The 16,009-nt window shown below is 35.4% G+C and overlaps 1 protein-coding gene across 4 annotated transcripts; it reads right to left on the bottom strand.

The window, feature by feature from the left end:
- Positions 1 to 9,680: 9,680 nt before the first annotated feature.
- On the bottom strand, positions 9,681 to 14,604 carry LOC104099061 (uncharacterized). Of its 4 annotated transcripts, none has more exons than XM_009605957.4 (11): positions 14,401 to 14,604; positions 14,229 to 14,285; positions 13,913 to 13,964; positions 13,747 to 13,820; positions 13,534 to 13,664; positions 13,190 to 13,313; positions 12,059 to 12,843; positions 10,988 to 11,932; positions 10,598 to 10,717; positions 10,114 to 10,181; positions 9,681 to 10,033 (listed from the first exon to the last, which is right to left on the bottom strand). In XM_009605957.4, the coding sequence occupies exons 1-11, from the start codon at positions 14,423 to 14,425 to the stop codon at positions 9,925 to 9,927; spliced, it is 2,490 nt and encodes an 829-aa protein (XP_009604252.1). In that variant the 5' UTR covers positions 14,426 to 14,604; the 3' UTR covers positions 9,681 to 9,924. The 4 variants fall into 4 exon arrangements, with proteins under 4 accessions (XP_009604252.1, XP_009604238.1, XP_009604260.1 ...); XM_009605943.4 differs by having other exon boundaries at positions 10,988 to 11,935; positions 14,401 to 14,603; XM_009605965.4 differs by having other exon boundaries at positions 10,988 to 11,935; positions 14,068 to 14,285; positions 14,401 to 14,603.
- Between the last annotated feature and the right edge of the window lie 1,405 nt (positions 14,605 to 16,009).

A 16,009-nucleotide genomic window follows, 5' to 3' on the forward strand; every position in this document is an offset into this window, starting at 1 on the left:
TATGACGAGATTTGCCGTTATACATAACGCTCCCAGCCCTTCCAATCGTCGCTTGACTATCGCAATGTATGCATATTTGTGCCAACGGTTTTGGGCCAAAGTGGAATATCTTCCAAAAAATTTTGAAGCCATTCAGCTTCTTCACCGGCTTTATTTAAGGCAATAAATTCAGCCTCCATTGTAAAGCGGGCAATACATGTTTGTTTGGATGACTTCCAAGATACTGCTCCTCCATCAATAGTGAATACATATCTACTTGTGGACTTAGAATTAGTTGAATCGATGATCCTATTTGCATCACAGTATCCCTCAATCACCGCAGGATAAGTACTGTAGTGCAAAGCAAAGTCTTGGGTATGCTTTAAATATCCCAAAATGCGTTTCATCCCCATCCAATGAGATTGACCTGGATTACTCGTATGTCGACTCAATTTACTTATAGCACAAGCCATATCTGTTCGAGTACAATTCATGATATATATTAAACATCCCAGCACACGAGTATAATCCAATTGTGATATACTTTGGCCTTTGTTCTTTGCAAGTGCAAGATTCACATCAATTGAAGTCTTTGTAACTTTAAAATCTAAGTGCTTGAATGTTTCAAGTACAGTTTTAATGTAATGAGATTGCGACAATTCCAGACCTTGAGGAGTCTTATGGATCTTAATACCCAGAATTAAATCGGCAACTCCCAAGTCTTTCATATCAAACTTCCTAGTTAGCATACGCTTAGTCACATTTATGTTGGCAATATCATTACTCATTATCAATATATCATCCACATATAAGCAAACAATGACTATGTGATTTGTAACATTTTTAATGTACACACATTTATCACATTCATTTATCTTAAAACCATTTGACAATATTATTTGGTCAAATTTCGCATGCCATTATTTGGGTGCTTGTTTTAGTCCATAAAGCGACTTAACAAGTCTACATACCTTCTTTTCTTTACCTGGAACCACAAACCCTTGAGGTTGTTCCATGTAAATTTCTTTCTCTAAATCTCCATTTAAGAAGGCCGTTTTAACGTCCATTTGATGAATTTCAAGACCATATACCACAACTAATGCTACTAACGTTCGTATGGACGTAATTCTTGTAACTGGAGAGTATGTATCAAAATAGTCAAGACCTTCTCGTTGTCTATACCCTTTTACCACAAGTCTTGCCTTATATTTGTCAATAGTATCATCATCTTTCATTTTACTCTTAAAAATCCATTTAGAACCCAATAGTTTATTGCCTGGGGGAAAATCAACCAATTCTCATGTATGGTTGTCAGTATGGATTCTATTTCACTATTGACTGCCTCTTTCCAAAATAATGATTCGGAAGATATCATAGCTTCTTTAAATATATTCAAAAAATAAAATAAGTTCCTCCCAGGATAGAACGGATTATCCTCAATGGTGTAGCGGTACTTCAAACCCTAGTAACAACGAACATAAATCACAGTAGTAAATCACACTTAATGATCTCTTTTTTCTGTTAATACAATGCAGAAAGAAGAAGGATAAATCAGAATTTTCGTAAGAATAATCTGAGGGAGAGTTCATGTATTTATAGCCAAAAAACGTTGGGTTATACTGAAGAATTATAACTCTTCATGTAAGGCTGCAACTCAAAATGGTTGTTTCATAAAATGACCATTTATGCAAACCGTCAAATTCAAATTATAACAGGAAAATTAAAACGGAGGAAAATTGAATTACCTTTATAGAAACGGTCTAATTTGGATTAATTAATATTGCGTTAATATTAACAAATAAATTTGGTCCAAAAAAATTAATCAATCAATCGATCATTTGACCAAATCCAAATCCGAAGCCGAGCCGAGCGACCGATGACGACGATGCAAGGCTTGCCTTCTTCTTAACTCTTTAAGAGCTAGAAGAAGAGCAATTGTATATATACCTATCAAAAGTATTTTCCTCCTCCAATATGGGACAATATCCCTTTTATCAAGGAGGGAAAATCAAAATTTTATTTTCCCCTCCATTTTCCATTCACCCTCTTTTAAGCTCTAAGAAGCTTAAACCCAACAATCCTCAACATGAATGGGGAATAGCTATATCACGAAAATATGCATGAAAAACGGTGTGATTTATAAGCAAGGATTAATCGCATCTGAATAAGTAAGTTTCACTTTGAACTTTCCGTAGTGAACTTATGTCAGATATACTTGATCAATCAGTAGATTTGATATCTTTGAACCGTCGAACTTTGGTGTATACCTAGACAACTATAAGTCACACAACCAACCCTTAACCATCTTTGGTTCTCATTGTTGTGTTCGTTTCGGCTATGAACATCGCCTGGTTTCATAAGTGCGTAAAGAACTGGCCTTGCAAAATTCTCCTTGAAATGGCTAACACTTCTCACTTACATAGGTGAGTCCTAAATGTGTCATCCCGTAGATATACTTTTTGATATATCCCGTATCAATTTTAGAAACCATTAAAAAGCCTTACTGTTTTATCCTTGGTACTGAACATTGTCTCATCACGAGAATGGACCAAAACTTTAGTTGACAATATTGAACCGTCATTAATGACTTTGTTTGATCTCCTTGAACCTAGATCTTGGGATCTCCAGTCTTCTAGGTAGATTTACCGCCACAATGACTTGTCCTCGTCCATAGTCCCAATCCTATCGATGATCTTTGAAACTACCTCTAAGTGGATCCAAAACATTGTCTCTTGACTTTACGTAGTCAATTGTGATGATCCCTTTAGAGAGTAGTTGCCTAACAGTTATATGTCTTCATCGTATATGACGAGATTTACCGTTATACATAACGCTCCCAGCCCTTTCAATCGCCGTTTGACTATCACAATGTATGCATATTGGTGCCAACCGTTTGGTCCAAAATAGAATATCTTCCAAGAAATTCCGGAGCCATTCAGCTTCTTCACCGGCTTTATCTAAGGCAATAAATTCAGCCTCCATTGTAGAGCGGGCAATACACGTTTGTTTGGATGACTTTTAAGATACCGCCCATCCACCAATAGTGAATACATATCCACTTGTGGATTTAGAATTAGTTGAAACGGTGATTCAATTTGCATCACAGTATCCCTCAATCACCGCATGATAATTACTGTAGTGCAAAGCAAAGTCTTGAGTATGTTTTAAATATTCCAAAACTCGTTTCATTCTCATCCAATGAGATTGACATAGATTACTTGTGTATCGACTCAATTTACTTATAACACACGCTATATCTGGTCAAGTACAATACATGATATACATTAAACATCCCAGCACACGAACATAGTTGTGATGACCCAAAATGTCATCTTTAAATTTAATAATTAATTTTGTATTCTAAGATCTCAAAAAGCACTATTTATCATTCCTCGACTTGCGTGCACAGTCCGTAAAATTTTTTAAAAAGTTTTTCAGGTGAAAAATGGATTAAAATATGAATTAGAGCTTTAAAACACAATTGAGTTGACTTTGGTCAACATTTTGAGCAAACGGACTCGAATTAGTGTTTTGACAATTCCGGTAGGTCCGTATCATGATTTGGGACTTAGAGATATGCCCAGAATCAAATTCCGAGGTCCCTAGCCCGAGATATGGAATTTTGATGGAAAATTAAAAGTTTAAGTTCAAATAGTGACCGGATATCAAATTATGCGCAAATGACCCCGGAATAGAATTTTGATGATTCGAACAGCTCCGTATGGTGATTTTGGACTTAGGAGCATGATCGAAATTTTATTTGAAAGTCCTTAGTGGAATTAGGCTTGAAATGCCAAAAGTTAAATTTTTGGGAAGTTTGAACGGGGGGTTGACTTTTTGATATCGAAGTCGAAATTCGATTCTGGAAATTGGAATAGGTCTATTATTTCATTTATGACTTGTGTGCAAAATTTGAAGTCATTCCGAATTGATTTGATGTGTTTCGGCACAAGATATAGAATTTGAAAGTTCAAAGTTCATAGATTTTGATTTGAGGTGCGATTCGTCGTTTTGATGTTGTTTGATGTGGTTTGAAGCCTCGACTAAGTTCGTATTATATTTTGGGACATGTTGGAATAATTGGTTAAGGTTCAGAGGGTCTCGGGTGGATTTCGGAAGGTAAACGAAATGGATTTCGGATAAAAAGGATTGCTGGAAATTTCTGTTGCAGAAATTTCACTAGAAATTTCTTATGCGTGGAGCCAACTTTGAAAGCTTATATCTCGCAATTCATAAGGAATCAAAAAAATTTCAAAACATGAAAGTTGTAGTCGTTTAATTCTAGTTTCCAGAAAATTAAGCCATTTATTATTTGGACATTTGTACAGAAAGTTATGATGGATTGAATAAAGTCTAGTAGAGCAGTTTTGCTAGAAATTTCTGATACGCGGAGCCCATTTTGGAAGCTTATATCTCGCAATTTATAAGGAATCGAAAAATTTTCAAAACATGAAAGTTGTAATCATTTGATTCTAGTTTCCAGAAAGTTAAACTATTCATCATTTGGACATAAAATTATGATCGATTGAAGGAAGGCTGGTATAAGCAAGTTCTAGTGGACTTTTAGTGACGGAAAATGGACTTTTAGTGACGGATGTGTAGAAACTTAAGGACCAAAATGGTCATTTCCTTCATTTCATTTTGGATTTTTGGAGCACGGTTCTTGGGAGATTTTTGGGCGATTTTCACGGGATAACATTGGGGTAAGTGTTCCTTATCCTATATTGATTATATTTCATGATTCCATACTCATTTACATCATGAGTTGAAAAGAAATTCTGTTTTGTTTCCACGACGCATTTATTTGTCATTATTTGGTATAATTAAAAGTGACATACTACTTAATTCATTTTCATTGTCATTTTATCTTATTATATTATTTAAATATTTTTACCATGTCATTATTTATTCTCCAGTAGGGCCTGACCTGACCTCGTCACTACTCTACCGAGGTTAAGCTTGGCACTTACTGGGTACCACTGTGGTGTACTCATACTACACTTCTGCACATCTTTTTGTGCAGATCCTGTTACATCTTATCAGATCAGGCATCAGTAAACTAGCTATACGAGGAGACTTCAAGGTATATATATGCTAGCGTCCGCAGACTCTGGAGTCCCCTTCTATTCTTGTTATGTTGCTTCCTTATTTTTTTTAGACTCTGTTATATAGAGACATTGAGGATAAATTCTTAGAAGCTTGTGACTCATTTCTACCGGGTTTTGGAAGTTGAAATTATTTGAATTGTAGTTTATTTATTTCAGATATTTATTATTATTCTACATTGATAGGCTTACCAAGTCTTAGAGATTAGGTGCCATCACGACATCCAACTAAGGGAATTTGGGGTCGTGACAATGGTCCAATTGTGATATGCTTTGGCCTTTGTTCTTTGTAAGTGCAAGATTCACGTCAATTGGAGTCTTTGCAACTTTAAAATCTAAGTGCTTGAATTTTTCAAGTACAGTTTTAATGTAATGAGATTGCGGCAATGCCAGCCCTTGAGGAGTGTTATGGATCTTAATACCCAGAATTAAATCGGCAACTCCCAAGTCTTTCATATCAAACTTGCTAGTTAGCATACGCTTAATCGCATTTATGTTGGTAATGTCATTACTCATTATCAACATATCATTCACATATAAGCAAACAATGACTATGTGATTTGTAACATTTTTAATGTACACATATTTATCATATTCATTTATCTTAAAACCATTTGACAATATTATTTGGTCAAATTTTGCATGCCATTGTTTGGGTGCTTGTTTTAGTTCGTAAAGCGACTTAACAAGTCTACATACCTTCTTTTCTTTACCTGGAACCACAAACCCTTCAGCTTGTTCAATGTAAATTTCTTTCTCCAAATCTTCATTTAAGAAGGTCGTTTTAACGTCCATTTGATGAATTTCAAGACCATATATCGCAGCTAATGCTACTAACGTTTGTATGGACGTAATTCTTGTAACTGGAGAGTATGTATTAAAATAGTCAAGACCTTATCGTTGTCCATACCCTTTTACCACAAGTCTTGCCTTATATTTGTTAATAGTATCGTCATCTTTCATTTTCCTCTTAAAAATCCATTTAGAACCCAATGGTTTATTGTCTGGATGAAGATCAACCAATTCCCATATATGGTTTTTCAGTATGGATTCTATTTTACTATTGACTGCCTCTTTCCAAAATAATGATTCGGAAGATGTCATAGCTTCTTTAAATGTTCGAGGCTCATTTTTCAATAAGAAAGTCACAAAATCTTATCCAAATGAAGTAGACGTTCTTTGACGTTTACTACGTCTTGGATCCTCTTGATTATACATACATTCTTTTGTTTCCTCCCGAAGTCACTTTGATCCTTCAACAATCGACTCATATTCCTTTTTATACGGATATGTACTTTCGAAAAATTCAGCATTATCTGATTCTATAATCGTATTATTATGAATGTCGGGATTTTCTGATTTATGAACCAGAAATCGATATGCTTTACTATTTTTTGCATATCCTATGAAACACACAATCAACAGTTTTCAGTCCTATCTTTATCCTTTTAGGTTTAGGAACTTGCACTTTTGCCAAACACCCCCACACTTTAAAATAATTCAAGTTGGGCTTTCTTCCTTTCCATTTTTCATATGGAATGGATTGCGTTTTACTATGGCTTCCCCCCACAAATTCTGTGGCAAACCATAACTTATCAATAACGTGTTCATCATTTTCTTTAATGATCGATTCTTTCTTTTCGCAATTCCATTGGATTGAGGCGTGTAAGGGGTCGTTGTTTGATGAATAATTTCATATTCTAAACATATTTCTTCAAAAGAAGATTCGTATTCACCACCCCTATCACTTCTTATCATTTTGATTTTTTTGTTAAGTTGTGTTTCAACTTTATTTTTGTATTGTTTGAATGCATATATTGCTTCGTCTTTACTATTAAGTAAGTAATCATAGCAATATTGAGTGCCGTAGTCAATAAAAGTTATGAAATACTTCTTTCCATCGCGAGATGGTATTGACTTCATGTCGCAAATATTTGTGTGAATTAAGTCTAAAGGATTTGAATTCCTTTCAACTTACTTATAAGGATGTTTAATATACTTAGATTCCACACATATTTGACATTTTGATTTGTCGCATTCAAACTTAGGCAATACTTTCAAATTAATCATTTTTCGCAAGATTTTATAATTGACATGTCTCAAACGTATATGCCATAAATCATTTAACTCAAGTAAGTAAGAAGAAGCTGAAATTTTATTATTGTCAACAACCATTACATTCAGCTTAAAAAGGCCCTCAGTAAGGTAACCTTTTCCTAAGTACATCTCGTTCTTACTTATTACAACTTTGTCTGAAACAAAAACACACTTAAACCCGTTCTTGACGAGAAGTGAAATAGAAACTAAGTTCTTCCGTATTTCAGGAACATGACAAACGTTGTTCAGAGTCATCACCTTGTCAGAGGTCATCTTCAGGAATATCTTTCCATAACCTTCAATTTTGGCCGTTGCAGAATTTCCCATAAAAATTATCTCGTCAGGTCCAGTGGGAGCATATGAAGCAAATGCTTCAGCACAAACATGGCGGGTGGCACCATAAGCAATCCACCACTCCTTAGGATTTCCTACTAAGTTGCATCCAGAAAACATAGCGTACAAGTCATCAATATCATCATTTGTTTCAACCATATTTGCCTTTTTCTTCTCTTTCTTTGGAGTACGATATTCTGCAGCTTTGTGTCCAACCTTTCCATAGTTGTGGCAATTTCCCTTGAATTTCTTCTTGCTGGGATAGTTGTTTGGTCCAGAAGACTTCTTTCGCTTCTTCGGATTAGTTGGAGCAGTTTCAACAATATTTGCTCCCATAATTGTTGAGTTCCCACGTGTCTTCTTTTCTGCAGCTTTATTGTCCTCTTCGATCCTCAATCGAACGATGAGATCTTCGAGTTTCATCTTCTTGCGGTTGTGTTTCAAGTAGTTCTTAAAGTCCCTCCATAAAGGAGGCAACTTCTCAATCATTGTTGCAACTTGAAATGCCTCATTGATGACCAAACCTTCAATGAACAATTCGTAATTAGTAACAAAATTAATACTTTCAACAAAAGCATCAATTCAGATTATACCTTCAGCAAGGAGATCATGAATTATAACTTGCAGCTCTTGAACTTGGGTAATGACATGTTTGTTGTCTACCATCTAATAGTCCAAAAACTTGGCTGCAACAAACTTCTTTAAACCGGCATCCTCGGTTTTATACTTCTTTTCCAACGCATCCCATAGTGCTTTAGAAGTTTCTGCATTACTATAGACATTGTAAAGATCCTCCAGCCCGCTAAGAATGTAATTCTTGCACAAGAAATCTGAGTACTTCCATGCCTCAATCACTATAAAACGTTCATTATCAGGAGTTGATTCCGGCAGAACCGGAACGTCCTCCTTGATGAACTTTTGTAGACTCAAAGTAGTCAAATATAATAACATCTTCTGTTGCCGACATTTGAAATCAATCCCGAAAATTTTTTCGGGCTTTTACGCCGGAGCCGGTGGTGGCACAGAACGATTGGAAGTAGCAACATTGCTCGTAGAGCCAACCATGAGGGTTACTGTTTAACGGTGAAGTATTTAAAATCTTCAAACCGAACAACTTTAACAGAAACAAATTAAATGCCACAATGAAGATTTTATTTCTTCAAACCGGATACAGAACGAATAGAAAATCACAGAGATTTTAATATCGTAATGTCAACCAAGGAGTAGAAAATCCGAAGATTTTAGTCTCCAAACTGAGAGTAGAAATCACTAGGATTTAGTCTCCCATAATCAAAATATAAGATGAATACAGAAAAAATAATTAAGTTGCTTAAGCTTGTTAGTATTTTGTATTCGAAAAATATATTAAAAAAATAAAAATAAAACGATATAAAACTAGAAATATAGAAGAGCAGAATTATTCTGAGCCCACTGAATTCACAGTGTTTCCTTAAGGAACTTAATCCCCTCCTAGTACCCGAGGTTTAGGATTATTTCCTCCCAGGATAGAACGGATTATCCTCAATGGTGTAGCGGTACTTCAAACCCTAGTGACAACGAACGCAAAGAACATTAGTAAATCGCACTTAATGCTCTCTTTTTTTCCTGTTAAAACAATGCAGAAAGAAAAAGGATAAATCAGAATTTTCGTAAGGAAAATCTGAGGGAAAGTCCATGTATTTATAGCCAAAAAATGTTGGGTTATAATGAAAGAGTTACAACTCTTCATGTAAGGCTGCAACTCAAAATGGATGTTTCATAAAATGACCATTTATGCAAACCGCTAAATTCAAATTATAACGGGAAAATTAAAACGGAGAAAAAATGAAATACCGTTATAGAAACGGTCTAATTTGGATTAATTAATATTGCGTTAATATTAACAAATAAATTTGGTCCAAAAAATTAATCAATCAATCATTTGACCGAAACCGAGCGAGCGACGACGGCGCGAGACTTGCCTTCTTCTTAACTCTTTAAGAGCTAGAAGAAGATCAATTGTATATATACCCATCAAAAGTCTTTTTTACTACTCCAATATGGGACAATGTCATCAAAATTTCATTTTCCCTCCCACTCACCCTCTTTTAAGATGTAAGAAGCTTAAACCCAACACAATTTACTACAATCTGTATTCTCATTTTCATTTTAACAAGACCTCAATCATTTTCAGGAAAGATTTGATGTACTCATTATTAACCAAAATGGCTGCTTGTCTTACATCTATGGAGAAAGGATACATGCTAAATGGACGAAAAGAAATGTTTAGATCAATGCCAAAGAGTGACAGACCATTATTTCGAAATACAAGATTATCACTACCAACAAAAGTGCAATTCATCAGATATATCCTTTACGAAGCCAACAGGACAGCCAAAAGGTAAGCCTTGTCTTGGGAGAAGGCGATGAATCAATTTCCTTCTGCCGATAATAAACTCCATTTTTCTTCTGAAGATGCCAACTGATCCATGAAATCTGGACTAGCGAAGTAAAACTCCTTTGATTTTCTGTCATTTCTCCTGTTGAATGAATTTCTTCAGTTACACCAATGAGGCAAGAAACAGAAGAGAAGATTGAAGGGAATATATGTGATGCATACCTGGTTTCTTTTTGTCTGGTGAGGAGAACTAATATTCCAAACCCTACAATAACTGCAATTTTTATCACCTGAAAAACGTAGACAATAGCAAGCTTTGGTCACTTTTAAAAATATTCATGTTCGTCAGTGATCAAAGCAAAAGCGGACTGAAGCAATTCATTGTCAAGGGAAGGACTTCTGATAGTCATGTCCATTAATGATTGTCCGAAGCATGCATTTTATAGCCCTTATTAATACTTGTTATACTTGAGCAAAGATAAAGGATAGGGTAGAATTTTGAAATTTGCACCTAGATCTGAAGAGAATGAGATGTATGGTTCAGTTTTAAAGGTAAAGAGTCAAAACTAAAATATTCAGATCAAACCATCTAACTGCTGCAGGATGCTGATTGCTGTGCTTCCCTAAGTTCACAGTTAAATAGCAGACATCCAAATGACACACTAATATATAAATGTATGAATCAACACAAATATGCATATGTGACCTGTCTAACGGGTCCAGAAGGGCCATTTTGTCCAGAGCTCTCAGTCTGAGATTTTCTTGGCTTTTGTGGCTTCTCTCCCCCTTTCTTTATCGTGGAGTCACTTTTATGGAAAAAACCACGCTGCATCCATGAAACCAATTAGTAAACAGTTATCTTTGCAGCAACTTGTTCAAGCAAACAAAATCATCTTCCCAGAGGACCAAATGTTTTATCAATTATTTTAATCACAGAATGATGAGTTGATGACATGATCAGTATGAGGAATTGTTAGTAGATATGTGTGATAAAGCAGCATGCAGATTTTTCCATCAAGTTTACCACTAAGGATAGTGGACTAACTTCTGGATACTATTGAACTTTTAAAGGAGATAGGCAAGGATACTAAAATACCTTCCCTGTAATTTCTTGCTTAGGTGGTTTCTTGTTCCTTTGATGATCATCTACTTCAGCATGGTAATCTTCCAATAAATGCATTGTGCTTTCGCCTGCAGTTGTTATACAGACACGATTTTTGTTATCCGGAAATATCCATACACCAGAATTTTCAGAGTCATAATGCTCATTTTCGCAATATGCTATTAATTTTGGTTTCTCATTTGGAACCCTTTCAATATGAACTTCTAGTAATGCCTCTGATCTAATTTCTCTGCTTCGTTGTTCTGCAACTGAAGGATCACTAGAACGATCTTGGTCAGTAGCTAAATTATTAGCATTCAGCATATCTGAATGAGCCACATTGATTCTTTGGGAGCTAGTAGCTGTTTCCAGGTTGGATAATCTCATCAAATCTACAGGTGAAGTAGCTACAGTATTTGACTCCTTTTTAGTAGATCTTAAGGTATCCTGCTGACCTGAACCTGCTTCGTTAAATGGGACAATGTGCACACTTGACTGCTTCAACTGTTCATGGAACACGGGCTGTCCAGTACCAACAATATCTTGCTCACGAGAACTACTTTCTCGTCTCACCAAATCTACAGGTGAAGTAGCTTCACTATTAGACTCCTTAGCGGATGTTAAGGTCTCCCGCTGACTTGAGCCTGCTTCATTAAACGGGACAATGTGCACACTTGATTGCTTCAACTTTTCATAGAACACGGGCTGTCCGGGGCCATCAATTTTGTGCTCCGGAGGACTGCTTTCTCCTCTTTTGTCAATATTTCTTTGAGGTTCTGGCAAGTTTGCATTATTAAGAGGTCTTTCTACCCTTAGTGCACTCATCTTATTAGGCATTGCAGTGTCCTCTGGATCCAGATCTTTTAGGGAGCCTCCAATTCCAACTAAATTTGGTTGGGATTTTGATGCTCGATTCCTTGTAAGCGACCTTCTCCCTTTCTTCTGATGATGCAGTCAGTTCAATATTTCCAAAGTTTCATGTAAACACAAGGAAAAAGGTTATCAGCATAGCAAGTCCACTACATGGCATATTTCACCCTACAATAAGCTGGAGAGTAGAAGTACCTGAGCAAGACCGGTTTCAAAGGCACTTATCATATTCCTGACACTGCTAGGAGTTTTCTCTAATACACGTTGATCCTCAGGTTTATTAGGTGGATCAACAATCTTCGTTTCGGACACAGACTCTTTCTTTGCAGCAACATTCACCCTCAACACATACTGAGCACCTTGATCCTCAGGTTTACTAGATGGATCAACTATCTTCTTATTGGATACGGATTCTTTCTTTGCAGCAACATCCATCTTGAACATAGACCGACCACTTTGATTCTCAGGTTTATTAGATGGATCACCAATCTTATTTTGGGGCATAGACTCTTCCTTTGCAGGAACATCCATCCTCAACATAGACTGAGCACCTTGATCCTCAGGTTTACTAGATGGATCAACAATCTTCTTTTGGGGCACAGACTCTTTCTTTGCAGCAACATCCATCTTCAACATAGACTGTCCACTTTGATCCTGAGATTTATTAGATGGATCAATGATCTTCATTTGGGACACGGTCTCTTCCTTCACAGCAACGACCATCTTCAACATAGACTTAGCACTTTGATCCTCAGGTTTATTGTATGGATCAGCAATCGTCTTTTGAGACACATACTCTTTCTTTGCAGCTACATCCATCTTGAACATAGACTGAGCATCTTGCTCATTAACAGGTTTTACAGAAATATAATCACGTATTAGCGGAGTTTGAACCTTCTTAGCTGATGGTCTGTCAGGTTCAGAATATTGTATTTGAACCCCTTCTTTCACAGGTGAAGATGAGGTTGCTTCACTTCTATCTGTGGCATTCTAAACAGGCAGATTTGCTATCAAAACTCTTAGCAATCTACTCGGTTATAATTCTTCACTTAAAAAGTAAATTTTGACCTCATTAAGCTACAATGCATTCTGTATGTAGTCACCACAGTGCTAATTCATTCATTTTCCACATGAGGTTAAGCTGCAAAGCCCAAATAAAATTTTCCTACTCTTGAATTACTGGAATAAATCTAGCTAAAATCTAATAACGAGAGAAGTCGGCCATAAATCTTTGTAAGAAAAACTACAACGGGGAAATACTCCATCATAAATTTTATTCCCTTATCTTTCTTTCCTTAATATAGTTCTTAGAATGTGTGATCAAACCTGAAAACTTCCTTCTGATGCGCAGAGATGATGCAAATGTATCTCCCACAGGAATTGTTGTTCCTTTATATTCAACATTTGTTGCAGGAACTATGTATTGTTTCTTCTTCAGAGCAGATTCTCTCTGCCAAGCCAATCAAGATATCATTACACATAAGCTAATAGCATTGTCAAGGCTACCAAAAGTTTAAAGCATAGAAAAAAAAAGAAAAAACTTAAAGTACTTCTAAAATCCTGTTAGAAACTCTGTACCAGTAGGGTGGGAACATGTTTTGAGGTTAGGTATCTAAATTATTCAGTATCCCTTCTGAATAAAACTAGTGAGGAACAGTAGTATATATTACCACATTACGAATTCGGTTGCGATCATCCTCACTGAGAATGAATTGCAACTTCATATGTACATAATCACCTCCTTCAAGTTGGAAAAAATCATCCCAATAACCCTTCTCAACTATTGATAAGGTCTGAACTTCTGTCGAAGAGAAACTCATTGTCACATACCTTTATAAAAAGATCACATTACCATCAAATTTGAAACACAAAGATGATACAACCTGTACGTGATATCTCATTTCCCTCAGCATCCTGAAGTCTCACAACCAAATTTTCGCGAAATGTTGTTAATGGGCTGTAAAAGTATAATCAAAGTTCACAAATATTTAATCAAGCTTTGTCCTGAAAGCATGAAGAAAAAAGATATACAGGTGTTTGAAACATTACAAGGAGAAGTCTCCTTTGTCCCACGTTTGGTATGCTCTCTTCCCCATGGAAACTACACAAAACATATCAAACCCCAAGTAAATTTGAAATGCAACTAGAGAAAGGGCAGCCCGGTGCACAAGGCCGCACCAAGGGTGTGATGTAGACAGTCTGACCTAATGCAAGTATTAGTGACTGCTTCCACGCCTAGAACCGGATACAACTTTACCGTTGCACCAAGCACTTTACCCTTGCACCAAGTCTCCAGAGCTCCCCTAAAAAAAAGCAACTACAAAAACACTCTAAAAACAAACAAAGGAAAAAAGAAATTACTAACCCCATAAGCAAATTGAGGAAGGTGGTGCTGGAGATGAAATGTTCTTGAAATCCAACACTATGTGAACAAAGAATGCCAAATTGAGTTAAAACTAAGAATGCCAAATTGAGTTAAACTAAGACCATTTCACTAATTTGGTATAAAAATAATAAAATGGGGAAGTTTTTTGTACCTGAAACTTGGATTGTTCCTGGCATTTGAGAGAATTTGATATTCAATAAAAAAGATACTTTCCCCTCAAGGGTACTACATTATTCAGGGAAAAAAAATTAATGACACCTGTAACATAAAAAGCATGGCTTGACTTGACTTCACTTGGATAGAAGAGAAAGTTTGGTTGGACAGCAGAAAGCGGATGTGGATGAGCTAAGAAATATGATTGGGGCCATTAAAATTCAATTAAAGCTATTAAAGACCTCAAAAGACTTCTCACCAAAATCTGTGTTTTTGTCTCATCTGTACCACCTCAGCTCTCACCCTTCTGCAATAACGCCAGTGTGAAACAAAAGGTTCCTTTGTTTTCTTTTTAACTTGAGTTTAAGTTATATGTAAAAAAAAAATATCCTTACAATAGGTAACTCTTAATGAAAAGCATTAATTGATTCCTAATAAAGATAGTAAATGATCTAATACCATAGGTTAACGTACACTAAATTATAAAATATTCTTATATTATCAATGTATAATTCGTGTATTTTAATTTTATGATATAATTTGAAGAAAAATAAAAAAGAACAAAGACTTTTAAAATTCATAGTCTATGTCATATTATTTGCATGTTCATAAATTTTTTGAAACTTGTAATTTTAAATATATTATAATATTTGTGTGGTTATAAAAGCTTATAGTTAAAATATAAAATTTGTTTCAAATTTAGAAGTGTATCATTTTTTTATCACATAAACTAAGATGGAGGGGGAGTAATTTAAATCTTTTGGTCTCATTTTCTCCTAGTTTATGATACACTTTGTTTGGAAGCTATTACTATTGTTAGGGGAAACGAAATAAAAGGGAAAGTATAAAGTGGAGAAAGAGAAGAAAGTTTATTCTCCACGAATCTGAATTTGGTTATCAACTTTCACATTTACTCAACTAATAAGAAAGAATTACAAGAAAATACATGTTATTTCATATCATAATAAAAAATGGCCCATATTTTTAAATTTTGTCCGACCTAGCCTATCAACAACAATAATAATAACCCAGTGGAATCTCACAAGTAGGTATGGGGAGGGTAGTGTGTACGCATACCTTACCCCTACCTATGAAGATAGAGAAGTCGTTTCCGAAAGACCCTCGGGTTAAGAACGTTAAAAATGGAGCAATATAGAAACAATAGCAACAACAATGTAATAACACAGTGTAAGCAAATACAACGAATAATAAAAGAGAACCAGGGATACAAAACTACAAGAATAATGTCAATTCTATTGCTAATACCCGACCTAGCCCATATTGTACATATTTTGAAAGCACTAACAAAAGCATCAACCGACAACTCCTATTTCAAAATCTGTTTTCTTACAACCACTACTTCTAAAAGTTATGGAGTTAAATGTAGTTGGTCAAGTTACCCATTTAGTTTGATGTTACGACAAGAAAAAATTACTGCATAAACTAAGAATATTTTTGTTCTAGAGCCTCTTGGCTTTAAAGACTCTTCACAATTTAGTTTTTAAATTTTTTATTAGATCTGAGTTTTTAGAGTTTGTTAGTTGTTTGGATTGAGTATTGCTCCAATTGATTGAAAATATCAAGAGGAGTTCCAAAATTAAATGTGA

The sequence above is a fragment of the Nicotiana tomentosiformis genome, chromosome 7 (assembly GCF_000390325.3).
Source record: "Nicotiana tomentosiformis chromosome 7, ASM39032v3, whole genome shotgun sequence".
NCBI lineage: Eukaryota > Viridiplantae > Streptophyta > Magnoliopsida > Solanales > Solanaceae > Nicotiana > Nicotiana tomentosiformis.

Excerpts from the sequence above, each read along its gene's own strand:
- LOC104099061 (XM_009605943.4), bottom strand. The coding sequence starts at position 14,425 with ATGCCAGGAACAATCCAAGTTTCAG. Across the intron at positions 11,936-12,058 it reads TTGAAACCGGTCTTGCTCAG|AAGAAAGGGAGAAGGTCGCT; the intron begins GTACTTCTACTC and ends CTGCATCATCAG. Across the intron at positions 10,718-10,987 it reads AGCAAGAAATTACAGGGAAG|CGTGGTTTTTTCCATAAAAG; the intron begins GTATTTTAGTAT and ends TCATGGATGCAG.